A 23,767-nucleotide genomic window follows, 5' to 3' on the forward strand; every position below is an offset into this window, starting at 1 on the left:
TGGTTATTTTGTTGAACACATCACATCAAATCAATTTATTTATGGTTATAGGGCACAAGTCGCTGGCAGGCAGTGAAACAGCAGCTCAATGTCACATCTAATTAGTAGCACCAAGACAACAGCACACCTAGAAACCAGGTTTTCATTCTGTTACCGATGACCATCGCTTATAAAAATTGCCACAACTATTAAACTGAAAATATCTTTACATCAACTCAGTCAAATACTGACAATTCACTTTGCAAAAGAAATCAATATCCAGCTCTATGTCCTCTGCACTTGAAAAATAATCCAGATTATTTTTTAATACACATAAAGATCAATTGCAAATAGATCAAAAGAATGATTTAGAAACAAAACATGAGCTGTAAATTGGAATTCACATACCAGCCAGCTTTGCCACCGGGCTTCTAAAAACATTTCATGAAAACCCAAACATCTGAACTTTTCGTAGCAAGGATCCTTGTCTGCAGTGCTCTCTCCACACCATCAATGTGACCATAACTGCCTAATAAAAAGTAGGATTTCTCTTCCCTATAGGCAGCTACCTGAATGACAAGAAAACAATTTGTGCAACATCTTCTCCAGAAATCAATTTTAGATCTCAAACCACCTACACTAAAGCATGTAAAAGAGCTGAAAAGAAATACTCTTCCAGAAACAGCTTATTAAGAATAAACCCAAAAAAAGCTACAAGAGAAGAGAACACTACATTTAGTAGAAGTAAAAGTTCATTACTTTTGACCTTTTTTTTTTCCAGTATCTTCTGGTTCAGGGAAGTAATAGATACCATTTCCTCATCTCCTTTTTGTAAGGTAAGTGAAAGAAGAAATAGGAAATTATGTCAAGCTTAAAAACTTCTTTTACTTCAGCACTCACTATAACCTCATACACTCTGGTTTTATGCTCTATTATTTTTAAATTAGCAACATATTTTATTGATAGTTGGTGAAATATATACGAAAAATACCCATGGGATTTCATAAAGCAACATCTTTCTATTTCCCTTTTCTGTCACCAAAAACCCAGCTTGCTTGGGACTGTGAGCAATTACCTCTTCCAAAGAATTCAGAAATCACTCATCAAATTGAAAATTGAACAAAGGATTAGTCAATACTGTACAAGGACTGAGAAATAAATCTAACTTTTTAAAAGTCATACTGAAGAAGATAGGAATAATTCAGTTTACTTAATAATTTCAATGACTTATTATAAAAGAAAAAGAAAATTGCATCCAAGAGGTTGATGAAAATTCGTAAAGTAATTTGAATACTTGGTTCAGACCATGGTACTATGCTTTTTTAATCATCACTGTAAGGTCATTGGTGAAACAGCTCAAAAAAGGCATCATTCATAAATGGCATATTCAATGCTAAATATTCAAAAGTCTGAGGTTTCTCTTTTAAAGTGATACTTCAAAAAATATTTCATTTGAAAGCTTACAGGCTTAAGACATTAGGACTCCATAGAAAAAAAACAACATGCAATGTATGAATAATGAAATACCTCACAGCAAAAAGAAGAATAAACCAACAAAATTCCCGATAGCAAAGCTTCAGGATACAAAATTACAAATTTAGTCATCAGCCATCTCCCAATATTTTACAGCCACTTTCCTCTCACCAGAGTTCAACATTTTTTATAACCTCTACAGCACACTAAAAAAACCTAGAAGAAAAATTCTATTCAGTCAGGATTTAGAGGGAAAATAAATGAAGGGGTAAAAAGACTGTGTATATAGAGATGGGAAGGAAAAGGAGATTGGAAATGAAAAAAAAAACCAAAAACCACGTCTGGACAGGAAAATTGCCGTTTGTAAATCCGTGGCTGCACTATGATGGCAAAACACTTCTAATTTTCCTGTTGCCATGACCTCTGATTAATAAAAATTGATTCACATCAACTACCAAGAAACCAATGGATTTAGGTAAAAATTGATAATTTTCAATTATTTGTGTACAGTGTTACATTTTGGTAGAGACATCCATGCATATATTACAACATATTAAGAAAGGAATTGCCTTTTTTGCATGAAAAAGAAAAAAAAACAATATGGGAGCTAAGAAAGCAAAACTATCAATTCTTTATTTTTTAACTTAGGAGTTATGCCAAAAGAAAATCACAATAAATAAACACATGTGTTCATCATGCACAGCTTTCCCTTCTTCATGAACTCCTGAAATCCACAAAACCAGCCTACGACTTACACATTTTCATACCATCTGATCAAGAGCATTACAAAGTAATTAAACCTTAGGTAAATCTACTATTAAGGCAGGCAAACATCAAAATTAACTGTGATTTAGATGCTTTCAGCAGAAGCATCACTGCAATTTTTGCAGTTTTCATACAAGGGCACATTTCTAAGTTGAAACAGTATTTCGCATAGAAAGCAGCCCAAGGTTAAAAATGGCATGCAAGGATCGTCATCTGAATATAATAACAACATCAACTAATGAGTTGTTAATAATTAATAAGAGCTATGGTTTTATTACACAGAAAGTGAAGAATATCAGCTTTTTTGCAAGCTCTCCTCCAGGGCAGCTGCCAGAGCTGTGGTGACAGGGGTAAACCCAGCCCTGATGGGGACAAGTGGCAATAGCGGCAACACTCACCCGTGCCCAAAGGAGAGCGCAGAGGGACAGGGTGGTCTCGCAGCAGCAGGACCCTCCTGGCAGCCAGCCTGCCCTGCTGGGGAGGTGTCCCTGCTGTGGGGGGCCTGACAGCCAGCTCACCCCACAGAAACCCTGAGCTTTTCACCTGGGCTTGCTGCAGCTCTCTGCAAAGCACCCACCAGGTTTCATAACCCAACATCTTTTTACTTCCCTTTCCCGCTTCCCTCGTCCACCACCAGAACACAGCTTCCCTGGGACTGTGGCCAATTACCTTCCCCAAAGAATTCACAACTCGCTCATTTAATTGAAAATTGAACAAAGAATTTGTCAACACCATACAGTGCCTGAGAAATAAATGCAACTTAAAAAACCTCGTACAAATAGTGACACATGGTGAAGGAGACTAATGAGGACTAGAGCCAAGCTCGATCACTTTCTTGATTTAAGCCTCTGCCTGGGTAAGCAACTTTTTTTTCCAACAGAAGTTCAAACCCTATTTTGCAAATAACAGTGCTTCCTTAAAAAAAAACCCCAAAAAACAAAAAAAAGCATTGCCCAGGCATACAGACACTCTGAAGTATTAAAAAAAAAAAAAGACATAGCTAAATTAATACAAAGATGAGACTTTTCCTACAAGCAATGAGACACTTTGAAATGGATATCAAAGTAATGCCTCCAGATTTCAGTGCCTGTCACTCAGTTGATATACCAACCTTAAAGCAGCATGTCTAAAATATGGTTTTCTGAAATTCTTAAATAACAAAAAATTGCACTACTAACAATAGCCAATTAAAAATAAATCTATACACTAGATAAGACTCCTTGCCAACATTCACATTACAGAGTACTCAAGATAAATGGGAGCAATACTCAAAAAATGGAACTAAAGATATGCTGGAGAAGAGGTGAAGTGATAGAAATTCAAAAAAAGCTTGTCTGCACCTACAATACACTCCTGCACATTTTGCATACCAGCCACACTCTCTCTTACAGAAGACATTGCTTTAAAGTATTTCTGACCAACTGATAGTTACTGGCTGCCTGCTCATTTAGCACTCTGAAGTGCTATTCCTTCCTTAATAAATGCTATGTAGAAATGCATGATACCTACAGCTTCAGAAAAAGACATACACTTCAAAGTTCATGACTTCAAAAAGACTGTACACTTCAAGTTCATTACTTATTTGCAAAACTTTCACATTTCAGTAATAACAAATTAATCACTGCTGCCCTGTTCTGGGGGTAGCAAGAAAAAATTCAATCTTTTCTATTGACAGTAGAAATGTATACTCCTGCACTTTGCATTTGTCAATACATAACACTTAAAGCTTACCCAGTAATCTGTAGAACTGATAGACACCAATCATCAGGAAAGCACATAGCAAGAAAAGAAAAATATAGCATTCAAAAGGAAGAAGAATCTCTTTCAGAAACTGGTTGGTAAAGTTATTCCCCAGTAAAATGCAAAAATAAAAAATAAGAAATAGTGCCAAGTTTCAATGTCAAAGATTTATTTCTGATATAGACTGAAGAGAAGAAAGAGAAAGGAATTTGCTTGCACTTCTCCCACACTACTTTGCTGAAAAGGAGGCCCAAGGTAAAATTGTCAAGACCCACAGAGAATCTTTCCCTACACTGTTCTTCTGCAGCCACAGCAGCATTCCTTGAGTCTTTTTCACTGTAGATTTAAAGTACGTACCTCAGCATTTGAAGAGTTATACACCAGGTTGAGGATTTGGCAAAATCAAAAAGTAACCCTTTCCTCCATTAAATTACTTCTGAATGTGCAGAAAAGTGTGTATTGTGTCCAGGACACATTTCCAGTGCCGTTTTAAGTTACTACTTCCATCTGTTAAAACAAATTCAGAAATAAAACTAATCTCTGTAGGAGTAATTTTTTTTTTTTTTTTTGTCTTAGTGAGAAACAGGTTCTTAATTTTCTGGTAAATCTCATTTATTTTCATTACAATTACTAGATATGAGGAAATACTGCTTTAATGACCTGTCATAAAATCTGTTCCTCCTAGCAGCTATTTTTAAAGCCCGGGAATTAATTCTTGGTTACCTCAATCATATGTGACCAAGACTTTCGGTTCCTCATCCATTTCCACACATCAGTTGGCAAGAATCTGAATTTCTCTGCTCACAACAGCAGCCAAGAGTTTGCTCCTAGTTATTACAAACATTTTTAGAATACTTCCTATTTCAGATTCTCTTCCAATAGCAAAAGCTTCAAGAACTCCAGTGGAAATACAAGCGTTTATCAAGATTGGCAAAAAACTTGTTTTAAAAAATGAATTATTTTCTCAAATAGTGTTTTGCAAGGAGTAAAAATCCATCATAGATGTTCCCATTTTTGGCAAAACACCCACTGTAGCCAAAATGAAGATGTTGAATATTACTTTCTCTCTCCAGCAGGTCTGTACCTCAGATGTAATCTTGATGCAATTTAATTAAGGTTTTAGGCTAAAACTGCCTTCAGCCTTGACTGCTACACAAAAAAAGTTTATTCCATCTGAAGCCATCCCTACAGATAAATTCTTAGGCTAGTCTGAAAACTAAATAAGTCTTTTTGCAAATTTTTTTTTTTTTAACTAGTTGAAATCAGATAGCTCTGCTGCCCTCCCCTCCCTGTGTAAAAGTATAGTCTGTCACATACTACTTGGCAAAAGTGAAAATACAATTTGAAGAAAAAAGACTTTTCTATCAATGAGCACTGCCTGGCTGTGCTCAGGAAGAGAATCTGAGCCAGCTTGGCACTGACCTGGCTGGAATTGGGACCAGATTACTTCCATTCTAAATTACTGACTTGACTCAAACAGATACCTTGTCCAGATACCATTTTAATCTTGTTTTAGACTATATATATGTATCTATAAAGAAATGCTTGGAATCAAGCCAATTTTTCTGCCAAATGTTTCTGATAGTACAGTCACATATTTCCTGGGAGTTTCTCAATCCTATAAATAACATACATTAATCAGGCACTTTTAAAAAACCCACATTAGCCAAATATTCACAGCTACTCTACTCCCATGAGCTGATTTACTCTTGTCCTACTTCCTCTGCTCTCTGTTTATGCAGAAGAACTGGTGCAGCTGTTTATCACTGCACATGGTCTCCTGCACCAAGCTGACAGTCACTGCTCTTTCTCACTGCTGTGCACAGGCACAGTTTTTAGTTCAGGCCAACCCTGTGTTCTTGAGGTAGAGCTGCCTGCACCAGTGTGTCAGCAGTGGTGCTCTAATGCTAATTCTGAGTGAGTGTTCCAGGAGGACAGAGCAGAAGAAGACTTCCAGGTCTGTGTGGAAGTGCTGCCCTCAGCCCCGAGGCTGTACCAGCTCCAACAGGGGCAGCCTAAGCACCCTACTGTCCACTTTGCTTGCAAAATCAATTTTCCAAACTTTCTCTCATTTATTTATATGCACATATCCATAGAGAGAACTTGAGATACAGTCTGTACACAGGTCTGGAATCCAGAAATATTGTAATTGCCATATTGGTGTGTTTCATAGTCCTCAAGAACAGACCATACAGCTCAAACAGAATTGGAGTTCACATTTCACAGAAATACCATATGACTGATCAGCAGTTTGGGACTTCAGCAAGTTACTTGCTATACACTTAACTAGTCCAACAAAATCCTACTGTAAATGTGCATCTGATTTAAACCAGTGGAAATCCCTGTTTTGAAAGGGGGAGATTTACAGTGGAGATGAAACACATGTTTGTTTGCATTAGAAGATCTGAACACAGTAATCCTATGCTCCCTTCACATGTAGCTCACATTATTATGTAAAATGATTGTTTTCAGTTTACAAGCTGCTGGACAGACTATTTCTGATATATTCCCACAGATGTGTGATTTAACTACTGTGGAACCTAGAAACAGATTTCTGCAATTGCTCTCTAAACATCAACTTTGTTATTTCTTGACTCTGCTGATGAACTTCAGGTGAGTCAATTCCAGTTTCTCAAGGGTCACATTGCATTTGCAAGTATCTACTTTTTTACTGCATGGTCAACTTGTTATCCATCAGACTTCCATATATATTTAACTAAAGAAGATCAATTTTTCATTATATATATATATACTTATTAAATTGATGTACTTGTAAATATGCACAACTTATACATAAAAAGTGCATATGCGTATTTATAATATATGGTTTTAGATGGCTTTTATAATACAAAAAAAACCCAACAAACAAAACACACAAAAATATTTCTCCATATCTGCCTCAAGTTTCTAAGGAATTAGGTTTCTTTTTTTCCCTTCAGTCAAGGAAAATCTAAAGCTTCAATTAACATCAAATGCATTTGAGGGTGCACAGACATGAAATTTGTTCCAAACTAAAAATGGAAAGGGGTGACATAAGTACAGATCTGAATATACTGACTTCTGGTTAAAGTATCTGTGAAGACACTAACAGTTCATAAATTCTATTTATCCAATATCTATTTACCCAAACTCTGACAGACAGCCTTTTTCCAGATTGCATTAAGGGAAATGCTCCATTTTCTAAGGATGATTTACTCCTGATCACTTCTGATCTGCAGGTGGCCTTTGCAGAGCATCACTCTGCTCCCTCTAACCTTAATACACCAGGTGACCTTTCAGTCATTTCATTTGTATGATGGGAATCAGCAATTCCAGGTTTGATCCCCAAGGCTTTTCCAGGACAATTGCTGAACTGCCCACTCACATTATTTATTCTCTTATTGCTCTCTGCCATCATTACTGAGCTCTGGGAGAAGATGCACTGTACTTGTCTGAGGACATTTTTGCTTATACATTTTTTTAAATTATGCAAAACAATTTTTAAGATGCTTGGTTACCATTAAGAATCACTTACCTTGCACTGCTAATTATCTTGGTATTGACTTTTGCCTACAAAGCGAGATTCCACTCCTGCTATTCTACAGACATAGAATATGTCAGTAACCAGTTATGCAGTAGCCAGTAAAAATTAAAACAACAATATAAATACACTACTATTCTCATTCACTCTGTTTGACCTCAATGTGTAGTAGCATGTAACTTGTAACACTGAGACAAGTACCTAATTTCTGGTTCAGCTTGTGACTGAAGAGGGAGAAAGAAAAAAAAAGAAAAACAGCCAATTTGAGATAAATATTCAGTTAAATAATTACATTCTAGGAAGGCAAGATGTGACACATGTAACAACACTGCTTAACCCTGAGTCCAAGAATCTGAACTACTTAAAGCATTTGACTTCACAAAATAGTTACAATACATCAGAGTGTACTCAGAATAAGGAATTCCTCCCACAAAATTAAAGGCTTTCTTTGCAGTCACTCAGTACACTTTATGCCTGTATTTTGACACTTGAACCACAAAATTTAAAATGACTAGACATCAACTAACTATTTGTGGTGTATGAAAATTCATTTATATCCCACTGAAGGGAATCAGACACAGACTTTAAAGAATGGTAGGTTTATTAGTTAATTAATATAAATTATTATTTTATAGTTATTAATTAAGGATATTTCTTAAAATCACCATTCCAAATTTCTTCCTGGTACACAACCTGATGATGCTTTTGTTTAACCCACTGTAATTGGTAATTTAGCCAGTGTAAACAAAAAAATAGGAACTAGAACCAAGCAGCCGAGATTTCTTGTCTGGTCTTCTCAGTAGTTATTAATGCACTCCAAAGTCTATAAACAGGTGAGATATTCATACTCAGAAGCAAGAACAACATCAGATTCCTGAAGGGCAGAAGTTAAGACTCAGCTGTTCTGTGACAACTACAAGCACTTGCCTATCCTTTGACAATCTGCAGAAACTCCAATGTAATTTTCTCTTCCTTAACTGCAAGATGAACCTCCAGATGATGAACTGCTTGTGGCAGTAACACTGAGACAAGTTCCCAATGAGCAACTCTCAGTCAGAAAAGAACAACTCTGCAACTCTGTGATGTTAAACCTGCCCACACCTCAACAGATTTTGGAAGGTGACTGGTTTTAGGACTGGGCTTTTTCTCTGGCAAACATTCCTGTTCAGTAATTATACATTCAAGCACAGACTCCCCTCCTTCATTATTTTGGGAGACATAACTGTTCTCCAATAGAAGGAAAACAGCTATCAACCTGCCTAACTTGATGAGGTCCCAATTTTTGGTAGGGAAACATTGCAACAGCACTAAAATCCATATACAGATGAGTAAATTAGCTCCAATCAAGTTATTACCTCCTTAGTAAGAACAGAACCAAGCTCCTCAATCTGAAAAGAAAAAGCTATGTTAGGAAAAGGTTAACTGTTGTAAGGTTATCAGAGAAAATATATTTTAAAAGTACACTGGAGGGCTGAAGATGAAAACAAGCTACAAACCAGTGAGACTAGAACCAGCTTATTTTTCCAAAGGTGATTGTAGATACCTGTGTTTAAGTAAGTCCCTCCCCTTCCACTTCAGCCATGTGAGGCAGACTCCAGCCCAAGCTGCCAGCTCATCTGGCCATTCAACTTTGCAATAGGATGGAACAAAATAATTGAAAAAGTCATTCCAGAAATACTGAATTACCCAGGAACCACTTTGTGTACTCTGGTCAATAAAACACTGTTATCTCTCTTACAATAAGCCATACTGTTTATACAAACAAAGTTAGCTTTCATGCATCAGCCATCTATTTATTTAGCAAGATCAGCTATCACTGTAAATCAATTTCTTTGCAAATGAGAAAGACAACTGCTGTAAAACCTACTTAAAACTCTTTACTGTATTCAGTATTTGGACATGTTGCAGAACAGGCAACAAGGATGGGGGGAAAAAAAAAAAAAGAGCTACCAACATTGTATCTGGTGACACTCTGAAACAGTCTTCAGTTTTACACCCATTTCTAAGGAAAAGGTATAATTTACTGTTCATTTAATTGTTACATATCTTTAAATATGAACTAGTACATAAAAAAGTATGACAAGAAAAATTTACAACTGACAGTCAATGGATAGTGTTTTACGTATCAGGATGAGACATAAAACAGTTAACTGAAAGGTAACTCATAGAACCTGTATTACAGATTGGCTATTCCATGAGTGAAAACACAGCAAAAATGAGTATTCTATTCATATCAGCTCCATAAAAAGTACTACAAGAACAGAACTAATCCCTGAGTAGGCCTGAAGTTTCATGTAACTTTTGTCCTAGAACAGCCATACAGAAAAGTCTTACTAAGGACAATTCACCCAACGTAACCAACTAAAAGGCTGGAGCCTCATTCATGACTCTGTGATGAATCAGGTGGTCACTGCCATGTTTTCAGAGGTCAACACCTTAAAAAATATCAGCTTGGAAGACTCAGCTGGAGAGACAATATCACCAATGGCATTAGCAATACAGCTTGGCTACAAAATCTAATCAAGATTTCAACTGGAACTAGATGGCTTCAAATCAAACTTTGTATTTCACTATACATGACAAGTATCTGGTTGCAGAAGAACTCCTAAATCCAAGCACCATGAATTAGCCTTGTTAGCAGCTCTCAAAGTAAGAGCTGGAGATGGAGAAGTACAAAAACAGAGCACTAAGCAGTGCTCAGCACAGCTTCTTCTCACTCAAGTTAGAAATAACTTGAGTGAGATCCATTAATCTTTTCATCTACAATTTAAAAAAAAAAGCAAGTCAGATTCACTGCATGCAGTCAATGTCTGCAGCAGTCCAGGGAAAAGCACAATGTCAGATTTGGACATAGGGAGAAAAAGGTGCAGGAAAGGGAAGCCCCAGACTTGGATGCACAGGCTACATTTAGTACTGTCTGCTGCCAAATGCCAGAGTGTGGAAAGTTCCACTTTCTGCCTGCCCCAAGGAGAGTGTTCATGCCCAGGATGCAGCACAGGACAGCTTCTGATGAGCAGGTAAGAAAAGCAGCTGCTCATCAGAAGTCAGACTGTGACTGGAATGATGACTTTAAGTTCTAAAGAACTATATGAACATACACTGAAATAAACCTCTCTGTCAGTGGGGCTTTGGTGGGTTTTTTTAATGTTCATATTCAACAGTCTCTAAGCAATAAAGAACTACAGTGCATTTTCACAGAAGGTTGTTCATTAAATCACAGTAAAGCTTTCTGAAGCCCCAAGTCAAAAAGCTTAAATGTTTAGGATGAGACTGAAAAAATCCTGATGGCCTTCAAGTTTATTTGAAAGACAGATTACAGAATATTATGTAAGGCACAAATCTCAGAACTATTCCCCATTGTATTTACAAATATTACCAAGTTTTACAAGATCATGAATTTTCATAAAAAGTGACATTTTCAAAAAGCTTTTCTTGCTTTAATCCTCCTTCTTTCTTTTGATAGGATTAAATGCTGAAATGGCAGGCTGTTAAATAAGCACAGTGAAATGCCAACTGTGAGGCATTTAACTCCATGTATTCACAAATTAACATTTCACAGTTGCTTTAAATTTTGACATTATAGTTTAGTACCTTCAGGCAACTCATTTCAGAAGGTGCTGGATTTGATTTACATTATTTTTCATTTTAGATTCATATGTTATGGTACTGAAATACCTTGAAGTTTCCCTTAATCCCTGATAAAGGAAATTTAGTTTTATGAAAAGCTGAGAAATATTGCTCTTTTTTTTAATAGTGCAAGACTGAAAGATGGTGTTACAGGTCCTCCCCTTGAGTTACTCCAGTCCTGACCACAATGTTCAGAATGCACTGGAGAAAACATCAAGCAGTATTCATAAAAAAAAGCCCTGGGATGCTTATCTTAATTCTTTAATTCTTTCTATTATTAGATAATAGAAGATATTTGTGTGCTTCTGAGACAACTGCTGCAAGAATGAATCCTATGGGCTACCAGATGTGGCATTTTAGATGAAAATTTTTACTTGCAGAATATGAAATGCAGTTTCAGTATTGCTAAAGTTAATATTTATAGAAGGGATTTCAAAAAAATAATAATGAAAAACCTTACTAACAACAAAAAAGCCCCAATACTTACTCCCTGTAGAAACAAGAAACTGTGGAGAAATATGAACCTGTGGCTATTCTTACAGTACCACCTCTAACAACATAGTTGACACTAGAGTTTAAAAGTTTCCCTCATATTTTTCTTATGGTTATGTAACTTATTTTATGATCAATAATGGCTCTCTTGTGCTCCTGAATTTCTATTAAAAAGACTTTAAGAGAAAACTTGGAATATACATTTTTGGTGTGCAGTTGAGAATCTCTCCCCATTACACCATATTCTTTCAACCAGTAAAAAGTACAAACCATTAACAGTTTACATATATTTTTCTGGGTATAAGATTATCAGAAGATCTTTGCAACAGTTTCTACAATTTCTAGAAAACTACCTAATCTTTATTAGATAAATCAGTATGTAGATAAATGAAACTACAAAGATTTGCAGAGCAGTTCATAAGAAACAAGATTCTCACTTCAATACAACTGTACTTTTGAATCATTCTTCTCTACAGAGGTGGATCCAGAGAAAAGCAGCAGCATCAACAGAGCAGTCCAGGCACTGCAGTCAATGCACAGGTACTCACAAAGCTACCTCAGGTGTCTGCTACTCTTACTTCAAGTTCATCTCCATGTCCATTCTTCTGCCAGCTCTAAAGAAAGCAGACTATATTTTCCTTGTTTTTAGCTGAAAAATCATACTGTTCTTTCATAACACTACATAGGAAGTGCTGGCACTGGTAAAGGCACAGCAAGAGTCTCACCAAGGGTAGAGAGGGCCCAGGGTTCATTCTGAACATATATGCTCCAAGGGAAAGTAGAACAATTCTTTTTGTTGTAGAAATCAAGCTGGTACTGCTGACTGGCAGTCCAAAGGACATAGCCATCCACATTTATGATACAGCCTCCACTTCAGATCTACAAGCATGCATCTCATTATTTAGAGATACCTCATAGTTTAACCACAGAACACCTGTCTGGTAATCCAGTGCTGCTAATGCTAATTACTGCATCCTAGCCATACATCATTTTTACACAGCAATGCACTGATTAATGTTAATTCCAGCAGCATGTGCTAGCAATTAAGGTATTTCAGGATGTTTATGTTTCACATGGGAATGTGCCAAATCACTTTTCAAAGTCTTACTTGTGTTTCAGATCTGACAAACATAAGCCTGAGACACCTTTGTATTGTATCAGACACTTCAATAATGCTCCAGTTATATTCAATAACACAGAACCTTTTTTCAAAATCAATTGTGACATCTACAAATGTTCCATAAATTCTGGGATCAGATTAAAGTCTTGCCAAAATTCATTACAAAATATTAAACCTCTCTAATCTTTTATCACTACTACTAACACAATAAAAAGAATGAAAATGTCAGGAAGTATAGAAAGTTATGAGGATTTTCCTCAGGAACATTGTAGAACATAGCTGAATCAGGGGATGCATTGTCATGCCTTGGTGAGGCTTGTGTAAATTAGACCCTGTTAAAACAAGAATGTATGTTTTCACTTCAGCTTTGCCTGCTTTTTCTCCTTCATAGTTTCTGAAGTTGTTATTCATTCTAACTTCATCCTGAGTCAGTATGCACATATAAGCATTAAAATTAGAATTTATTATTAGAAAGGTATTAAGTATTGTCATCAGCTTCCTCATGGTTAATATTGCATTAGGGCTAATAATCAACTAAGGATAGTAAACTTTTTGTTTGGAAAAATAACACAATTTTTTCATTGTAACTTACTATTTAACCACTCACACAGTTAATATTTCTGAAAAGAATAAACTAAGTTCCACTTCCTATTTCGTTGAGGACTGAAAATACTATTACCACTCAGTGAGATGTCCTAACATTTTGTAACTTAGCTTGCAAATTTAAATGGATTTCCTAAGGAAAAGAGGAATCATTTTACTACATCTGCTGAATATAAACTGAGAAACAAAAAGTAGTTCTGCAAGTTGCTAATTTTCAGTTTCCATATTGTCCCATATATTGAGACTTTTGAAAAGCAGGACCTTTAAACCAGGCCACCATTCTGGGGGCCTCAAGTTCAAGGTGGTTGAGCACAGCGAATTCTCCAGTGCCAGATGAGCTCGAGATGCAGCAACCCAAACTTTATAAAGAGTCTCTGATCTCTGGCTGTGTCTGAACACATTTAATGAAGGAGTGCACCACAGGATGCACAGAAAACCCTCCATACACTGAGGGCCAGATTTCCAATAACGTAGGACATTTCAAAAACTGCCATTTCATTAAAAAAACCTGCCATTTCACTTTAGATACTGCACAGAAAATGAGTTGTTGAGAGTCTCTCCCTTGAGTACTTTTCCATAATTTTAATAGAAGCCATTCCACTCTCATTCCTTACTCCTACTGCCATCTGCTGTCACAAACATATCAGTGCCCCAGTGTCTGCAGAGCATTTTTCCTTTCCTCTTCTTGCTGTTAGATTGCAAGAGAGTGTGTGTTCCAACACTGCTGCTCAGCCTCTAAAAATAATCACATGCTAATTTGTGTAGAGGAGTGTACTGGTAAACCAATGCATTGCCATCTTCATTGCCAGAGCATCAACCCTGCAGATCTGTGCATGTTTTCATACACAGTTGTTGCTCAGCCATACACCCTTCTTGGCAAAACATAATAGCAGTAAGCTGAAAGCAAGCTGAAAACAGCATATGTTACAAGGGTTTTAGACCCAATGCAAAGTGGAATTTAATAGTGGAAAACTGAATGAGATGTGGCAATTCTGGATTCTTGCAGCACCAGTGCTTGATGCTGGTCTCCAAACACAACTCCAGTCAGATGTAACAAAGGCACAGACTTAAGTTAGTGGCACTCAGCAGAGGGTAAAATACAGGACAGGGATTTTTGTTCCACTGATTTCTTTACATGAAACCAACTGTTAACATGAAGTCTTTTTAAAGCTTTGGGGGGTTTTCTTCAATAGGCACACTACTTATTGCTCAGCACAAGCCCAATTCACTTTGATTACTAACACAATATCCTTCTGATGTTAATCTGAAATGCTCTTTCATACATCACACCTCTTCTTTGAAGAAATAGAAAAAGATCATTCTCACCCTCACACACAGAAAAAGAGACAGGCAATCTGCAGGCTGTATGCTGCTAAACTGCTATCAAGTGCAATAATTAGTAAAACACTACCTTACAATACTTACAGGCAAAGACAGGTGAATCTTACTGCTTTCTAAACATTGCCCCACCCAAATATAACAGGACTATAAAATGCATAATTTCATTGTTTGTTTTAATGCAGTGGACAGCTGGCAGCACATTCAAACCAGGAACAGTTTCAAGCACAGTTATGAGAACTGAAGGCAATATTATCCACACATGGTAATTTGTCAGTGGACTAAAAAGAAAACAATTTGTCTCTTATGCTTTGGGTTTGGTTTTCTGTTACATCACCCATTTGATTGCCCAAAGACACACTTTCTAGACAATGTATCAAGAGCATTACACAAACTGCAATATGCAAAGATGACATCCTTTTTTTGTTACCGTTTTAATAGAACTTCTTGATCTTTCTTCCCAAACATTACTGCTCAGCTCCATTGTGCAATGAACATTTGTTTCTCTTTCATAGGATCCAAACATCAGTAACCTGAAATAGAAAAACCTATGGTAAGAACTATAACACCATTACATATATCCCAGATATCACAATAAACTCTCTATTCTTCATCTATTTACAATTATTACCAATGTGTATACATAGAAGTCCAGAGAGAACAGATTGCATGGACACAGCCTTACACCAAAGGAAAGACACTGCCACCCTCTAGTGGAAGAACTCCAAAAATATAAAATATAACAGAATGTTTAGCTAAGGGGTTTAAGTAAGGGGTTTTTTTTGATTAGACTTTTTTTCCTACAGTGTTTTCCTTTTTTTTTTTTTTAATTGGTTGATTTGTTTTTAAATAAAGTGTTCAACTGGCATTTTTCCATAAAGGGCTTTTGTTTTATTTTAAGGAGAAGCAAGAATAGCCACCAGAGTCCTCCACTTTAGTCCTAAACATCACAATGTGAAGCTCTTGTTGGTTTAATACAGTGCTCCTGCAGATTAAAGTCAGCTTAGTACTGCTTATGTTTGTATTTCACTAAACTGGGATCTTCTTATCTATGATTTTTGTAACATTTATAACAAAGAGTCATGCATGATATTCCAGAAGGCTACAAAGCTTTTCAGACAAATATTAGTACTAGAAAAGGAAAAAAAAGCAAAATTATAAACTTTAGGCTATAGAACAGCAATCAAGTTGTTCACAGCTTATCTCACAGTAGCTGGAAGCAGATAAACACTTTGGAATAAAAACTTCAAACAAACCTTACTCTTTCAAAAGAGCTGTTAGATATTAATTCCCCCTAAACTTTCTATATACATTTGACAAGAGCAGTTTCTAAGTTTTCACCCCAAGTACCTTATTTGTGATTGTGATGTGCTATACAGCTCTTGAGATGATACAGACAAAAGCTGTCAGAAAAACATATCAATTTTCTCTGGTTATCTTGATATTGTTAAATAATGTTTCTAGGTTAAATATTTATAATCTAAAAAGTACCTCATCTTTCAGATGTGGAGATTTGTAGTAAACATACTGTGAAAATTAAGTAATACTGTTGAAGACAACTTTTACCCATAGTTAGAACTGGCAAAATTAAGATAACCCAAGAGTAAACACCTCTCTGACTGTGACAGCTCTCAAGCTTGCTTCTGTTCACTTAGACATCCTCTTAGGGAATTTTTCAGGGGTACTTATGACCCTTCTAAAATATCAGCACAGGATCTGTTTCGCTGTACTGGAGAGAAAAACAAACATGAGATAGCTCAAAACAGGAACAGAACAAGTTTTAGCTAGAACTGCAACATAAGTCACAAACAAAATAAAGAGCCATTTTGAGATTTCACCTCACAGGAGGTTAACAGCACCTGCTAACCTGGGGTAAGGTGAACAAACACATCACAAGACAGCCAAACTACACATTTAAATTTTAAAGAGCTCTTCATGCTGGAATTCAGAGCTCAATTTCCAATTTCAGAAAGACAAAGGCGAAATTTTAACTTCTGCTACACTAAGAAAAATTTTGTTTGAACAGTATCTCCATTAATTTGCAAACAAAGGTGCTGTACCCTGTAAGCTGCACATAAAGACTGACATTATTATATATGACTATATATTAAAGAGATATCTATATCTTACAGATAGAAAAGTGCTCACTTTATGGCACAGTTTATTAGGCAATAAGTATATTCTTGCCTAATACAATCAGAGTTTATGAGCTTTGTTATTTTCTTCACAGTGTTTCTTAAAAACAAAAGAAACAAAACCAAAATTTAATAGAATGTTGCTTTGTTTTTCCTTTTTTTCTTAGAAGTTTTAAGATAATGACAGATAACAGCATTTTTGCAAAAATTAAGTTCTTTGAGGCATCACGCTTTTTGAAAACTTGAGGTTTTTTGTACGGTTAGATAAAGATTTGCAAAATATATTCCTTATTATTTCTTTACACCAAAGTTCTCTTTCTTTCATTAATTTATGAGGAAATCTAATTTTTCATTCAACAGTATGACAGCAGAAAATTGCTATGGTCAAGCCTGCAATTAGAAAAGTGTGAAGAGTGCAAGTATTTGGTCATGTGAAGAGTGTAATTTAATTAAACAAGCCATTTGTAACATAGAAGAAGTTTGCTAAACATTTTACCACTATAGTTCCACCACTGATGTCCAGACTTAAATGGAAGAAGCAGCAGAATCCTATTATCTTACTAGATGGAATCATTCTACTTCCAAATTCTGTAAGTGAAAGATCATCTACTGTACTGAGAGAATATAAAACTTTCTGGGGAACTGAGCAAAACTGAGAACCACACAGAAATTAAAGTGATCTTTCACTCTGGAATGAGAATGAGAGAATGCAAAATGTTCAGTTCCCTCTGGCAGATAAAAGGGCTAAAGCCCTGGATGCCAGCACACAGTGCTGCACTGGGAACTGGCCCAGCCAACCTTCACACCACTCAGAGAGGGCAAATGAAAAAGGGAAATTTGATCACTATTACTTTTGTGTATGTAGTATATGCTTCTTTCACTACCAAAATTCTCTATTTCTCTTTCTATCTCATCAATATCTCCAGATGCAAATTAAACAAGAATATCACTGAGGGACTCTATAATACAGCAGTTGTAGCTGTTTAGTTCAAGAAAAGAATGGGAAAACTGAAGGTCTGAGGAATTACTGTGGGTCCAACAGTCAGACATCTTGGCTGAAGAAGTGTCTGTTCAGACAATTTTCAAGTGTGTGTTGAAAAATTCCAAGATGCATAAAACACTTGGATTATGTCAGACCTGACAAATCAGCAACTGCATCCTCTCCCAGCCATCTGATAAGCATCTGTGACAGCTGAAAATACTGAGAGGTCAGATGATGATGTCAGACTGAGCAATATGAGCTCTCAGTGAAAAGAAACTCAAAAGTTGATGCTGCACAGTGATTCAGACTCAGGAAAGACAGCATTAAAAGATTACTTTCCAAACCAAGAACCACTGCAGAGTGCAGTAATTTGGCCCTCATGATAAAACAAATGCACCACTGGGCTAAATTTGGAGAATTGCTATGAAGAGAGATCAGAGTTCCCCTACTCAGTACAGCCAAAGGGGAAATGCAGACAGTTATTTAGTATCTATCCTTGGATCATGCATAGAAAACACCACAAAGATAGGGAGACAGGTAAGCAGGAATTTTATCACAAAAATATAACCTCTGCAGCCCCCACAGAAGCCTTAGAAGCAGAAGAATATCTTCAGGAAATCCTCACCACTGATAAACCACTTTAGTACAGCAAAGACAGCTCAAATGGATGTACAGTGCTACAGAAAAAGTGCAAAGAGGAGATGATATGGGAATACAAGCAATGAAAAAGATTAAAAGAAGAGTATTTTGCAAAGCAGTTTAGTTCATAAAGAGTAGAACTGCACATGACTAGATCAAAGCCTTAGCACTACTTGGATAAGATCTAACATAATCCAAGAAGCCTAACACAAAACCCCCAACAAACCAAGAGCCCACACACCTTTTCTCCAGCTTTGAAGAGAATAATACTCTCTTCAATCAATGAAGGAAATTGATTTTATTTCTTTCCATTATTTTGTTCAAGACCAAGACAATAAATAATGCCTTATAAAAGTGATTTGGATTTATGTAAGTAAGACTGAGTGAAACCATTAGTTCCCTTTGCTTACATAATACAGTAATATAATTACAACATTTATATTGTTCTGGAAAGACACTCATAATTTGGTGCAGCAGAAAAGCAAACCAAGGAAATAAGAGGAGGCACAGATTAACTTGTAACCAGGCAAAATTCAGAAAGGCAAGGCTTGCCCTCACACAAAATGGAAGTGTCTCACAAAGTAACTACAACTTTCATTTGTTCATTTTTACTTCAAGAAAAGTACATTACTTGGTTAGAGTGCAATCATAACACCAAAGCTGCCACTTTGTGAATCAGAACTGGCCTACAACTATAACTACTACAAACTGAGGAACCATGGGTTCTTGCTTAGTCAAGAATGAGCAAAAGTGGACAAAATATACCTTGAACATTCAATTAAAGTGACCTTCAGTCGACCTTCTCTCAATAGAACATCCTGTATACAGAGGTCTCGATCTTCATATTCATCAGATGGCAACACTTGACGTGGAAAAAATGGCTTGAACCTGAAAAATATAGCAGGAACTTCTCTTAATTCAAATCACACAACATGAACACACAAAAATATAAAAAAGTTAACAGGAAGATAATGAATCCTTAACACTCTTTAAAAGAGAAATACTGCCATTCCTACATATTCATTGGTCAAAAGGAATGAGTAAGAGCTACTAAAGCTGTTTGAGTGCAGCAGACTGGACAATACAAACAAAAATTGCTACACAGGAATAGACTGAGTTACATTTACTAGTTAGCACAGATAATTTTTAGGAAGTGGGAAGCTGGTAAAAATCACACAGTATTTTTATGATTGCAAACATGATTTAACACAAGAGTCCTATTGCACTACATATCTTACCAGGTCTTTATATAAACATCACAGCATAGAAAGATGAAAACATGCTATGACCCTAAAGCTTAAACTTTTTATGACAGTACTGTTGGTGCACCCTAATGAACAGTTGACTTTAGTTACACAGATTGATTCTTCACTCACTTGGTGAAAAACTTTAAGTTGCTCTTCTTAGCCAGTCTTTTTGAATAAAGAGACAGGTATTCTAAACATTTGCCCTTGAGCTTTATTCCCCTCACTGCAGCATGTGATTCACAGGAAAAGCAGTTCATGTTCAAGATAAAACACCGGCTATCTCACCACATAATTCTCTCTTTGATTAGAAAATGCTGAGTTATAAATACCAATTTGGTTTTTAAGTGATAGTGCTCTGGTGTCGGACACAGCCCTGATCTGAGGGAGGGGAGGAGGGGGAGAGGCTGCACAGCTGCAGCCCCATCACATGGCTGACACACACAGGCAATCCGACAGCAAGGGCCACAACCCCGCACAAAGAATGATATCACAGCATCTGTACTAAAGTTTTTGGGAAAAAAAAACCCTTACAGGGTACTCCTCCTTTCTGTCTTTATTTATTGCTCTCATTTTCTAGCACTGCCTTGTGTTTTGGTTTCCATCTCTGTTACTGATGCAGCCTCCCAGCAATTATTTGAGTGGAGACTTACAAATAGCAGGAGAGGAGCAGCACAGCCTGCAGGATGTCTCTGCCATTTCATGAGAAAGAAGTCTTTCATAAGTACTGTTTGCTCAACCATCAGAGGCATCTGCTTGTCACATTCAGAGATCACAATATGTTCAGGAAACAGTCACATGGAGTTGAACTGAAGAGTTTCAGAAACTCAAATAAATAATTAAGCATCCTTTAACTGTCAGCACACATTTTGGGAGGGAGCGCCATGCTCTGATTCAAGACACTTTGGTTCTGTAAGAGCAACAGTCTCTTACAGAGCCATGAGAAAGACATTTCTTTTGTTCTCTTTGTGAATAAACACAACTCAACACTCCAGCTATTTTCCTGAAATCCAATTCAACTCCTAACTTTAATTTGGTTCCAAGTTTCTCCCTCATTAACTCCTTCATGAAGAAAACCATTTTGAAACATGTCACATAAAAATATACAGTTTTAAATACTTTTTTTTTTAAAGTCTTGTGCATGAAAAATATGAGGCTATTAAATCACTCTGGCCACAGTTTAGGTTTATGAGTATACTACAAACAACTAACTCAAAATATGCCTTGTTCAAGTACTGACTGATCTGGTATTTTACTCAATGTTCCTTCACAGTTCTTGAATTACTAAAGTAATAGCAAGCATCACAAGGGTAGGGAAAAAAACATCAAGATAACCCCATTGTGTTGATTCTACAAAACTTAGTACCACTTCAGGGCCTGGTGACCTCCCCACTCAGACCCACCCACGTTTCTCACTTTAAGCACAGGCAAGGGTATACCCTGCTCCTGTTAGGAATGATTTTACCTCCTCAAAATACAGACTTAGCTCAGATTTTGTTAGGCAGAAGAGCTAGGCAAGCACACTAGAAAATAATGGCAAGTTTTGAGTAAATAGGTACTTGAAAATTTGAGGATTTTTAAGCACTAATAAACTATTTTTCCATTAGTAGCAGCAACAGCCAATACACCTTCTTCCAAATTTGTTATAAAGGCAATTTTTCACGGGAGCATCAAACTAACAACAACCATTCTGAGCTTCAGTGACTTACTGAAACAAGATTTCTGACAGGGAAAAAAGACAGAGGAAGAGGATTTCAGTAGGTTACCATTAGCTCTCCCAATTTCTGCAAATACCACGCTTAAAAGTGTTGGCATTTTGCTTATGTATGCACACATCCTGCAGGCCATTTACAAGAACACAAACTTGGAAAAAATCTATTTTAAATGCTAAAAGTAAGAACAAAACAGAAAAGCAAAATAACAGACTGAAACATTCCAGTAAGGATGCAGACATAACCATCTACACATACAAAACAAAAACATCATCTTCAAGTGACTTAAGAACAAAGAGTTAGTACAACAGACACTGCAAGCCTTTGCTGCAGCACAGAATAATGAAACAATCCCAGAAAAAGCCATTTTCCTTGCCAGATTAAGACAATGTTTACTGTAATTTTGATTTCTATTTTCAATTTTTTTTTAAATGTATACAGCAATGAATTAAAGAGGAATTAATTCTAAAATAGCAATACAGTTAAATACAATAATATATAAAACACTTAGCAGTGTATGGGGCATTTTGTGCAGTACAAGTTAAATTTTCTACACATATGGGATTAAAGTCTCAACAAGCAATTGTTGTATGAACATATTCACATTCTTACCACCACAACTAATTTTCGAAGTCATTAGCAAAAAAAAGGAACACACCACCTATTTCCATTGGCACTAGCACTGTATAAAGTGCTGAATATCCCACATTAAGTGAATTTTTAATGTTTTAGTGCTGCTCTGAAGCCCTCCAAATTTATAACATAGCACTTATCTATTTAATTTACAGAGTATGTGCATTTCCAAAATTAAACACTGGACAAATTACTATTTCTTGTAGATTTCAATTACTAGGGAACTGAGCTATTGTCAGAACATTTAAGTGCAAGACAACACTATTTATTTGGAAATGCTTTCCCCCTGGGAATTAGTGAACTAATACAGACCCAGAGGGGAACTGCTGGCAGCTGGTGGGACCATTCCTTGTGCTGTAAAACCACACACAGGGTCAGGCATCACAGGCTCTCCCATCTTTCTCCCCATGGTAGGAAAAGCCTGTGAGCTTCCCCATCTTTTAAAAGCAAGGCACACATTCTTACAGAGCCATTGTCCCTCTTCTTCTGTTTGGCAGGACTGCAGCAATGTATGCTCTCTCTGCAGAAAGTCTTTAAAAGTGCTTTATATTAAATGCTTATAGTGTCTTTTCAACTTGTTTTTAAATTACCAGAGTCCCTCCACAAACTCATCTTATTTGTCCAAAGGTCTGAACTTCAGGCAGCACACTATTAAGAAAATGCTAGCTAAAACCTAGCATTAAATGAAGAGGAATATCCATCAATCAAATTTCATGTGACATTTCGGTAAATGAAAAAAACCCAACAGAAACAATATTTAAAAGAAGGTGTAGCATAGCGAGTGTTTCTAACAAATATTGCAAGATACAAACAACAAAAATTCCTCCTCCACATGAAGAGTTAGATGATTGTACTGACAGTAATTAAGATGAAGTTACTGTATTAATATATAGGATTAAAGGTAGATACTAAAATAGCACAGTGCTAAGCTCTTCCACACACAAAGCACAGCAAAAATGTTTCCACAGCCACTGCAGGCAGAGACTCCTTGACGTGAAGGACTTCTACACTCCACTCATGCCAGACTTCAGAGTCACTTCAGTGGCTCACTTGCTCTTCAGTGAGTGACTCATTCCCCCACATCACCACCTCCCTCAAAATTTAGATCGAAAGTGTATCCAGAAAAACTCTGAGCACATCAAGCTTATTCCCCTTATTTTGAGTCTTTCAGCCCCTGAATGGGAGAATTCTCCCTCCCAGTTGGCAGTTCCAGATGCAGAGCTCATCTACTTGGAACAAGTCTGGATTGGGTGATTTAATTTTAAAGATGTCTGACCTACATTCCCTTTAAATTCACTGTTCTGTGATGATTGTTTTGTGGTTCTTTAGCCAACTTTTAACAGAAAAGAGGACTGAAGTCTTTTACACTTTAGTTTAATTAACCTAATCCCCAAATTAACTGCTCTTCTCAGTACCTACTTAAAAGTATTTTTATTTGCATGAAGAAATCTATTGAGAAAAAAAAATATTGATTTATCTGGTATGATAACCATATGCTTCAGTGTCTGCTGATTGCATCAGTTAAGAATATCCAGAATCACAGTAAAAAACCCAACAATAAATTGTCCAGAGCTAAACAGAGACAGGAACAAAATTCAAAAGCTTTCAGTATTCCATCTCCTATTTGGAGGAGCAGAAAGTCTTAGTTTCATTTCTTGAGTGCAGGAGGAGGTGGGATTTTGTAGAGCTTTTGTTAAGAAGTGAGAATATTTTTCTAGAATAAGTTATAGGAAAAGTTTTTAATTATTCTCCAGTTTTATAAAGG

General features: G+C 36.4%; 1 protein-coding gene across 1 annotated transcript in view; it reads right to left on the reverse strand.

Moving 5' to 3' along the window:
• The window catches only part of PDZD8 (PDZ domain containing 8), a 52,158-nt gene that overhangs the window by 16,046 nt on the left and 12,345 nt on the right, over positions 1-23,767 (reverse strand). Inside the window, exons 2-3 of the mRNA XM_056495151.1 lie at positions 19,179-19,301; positions 15,088-15,190 (exon numbers count right to left, since the gene is read on the reverse strand). Coding sequence (XP_056351126.1) covers positions 15,088-15,190; positions 19,179-19,301 — 226 coding nt within the window. The remainder of the gene's footprint in view (positions 1-15,087; positions 15,191-19,178; positions 19,302-23,767) is intronic.

This window comes from Oenanthe melanoleuca, chromosome 6 (assembly GCF_029582105.1).
Source record: "Oenanthe melanoleuca isolate GR-GAL-2019-014 chromosome 6, OMel1.0, whole genome shotgun sequence".
Taxonomy (NCBI): Eukaryota; Metazoa; Chordata; class Aves; order Passeriformes; family Muscicapidae; genus Oenanthe; species Oenanthe melanoleuca.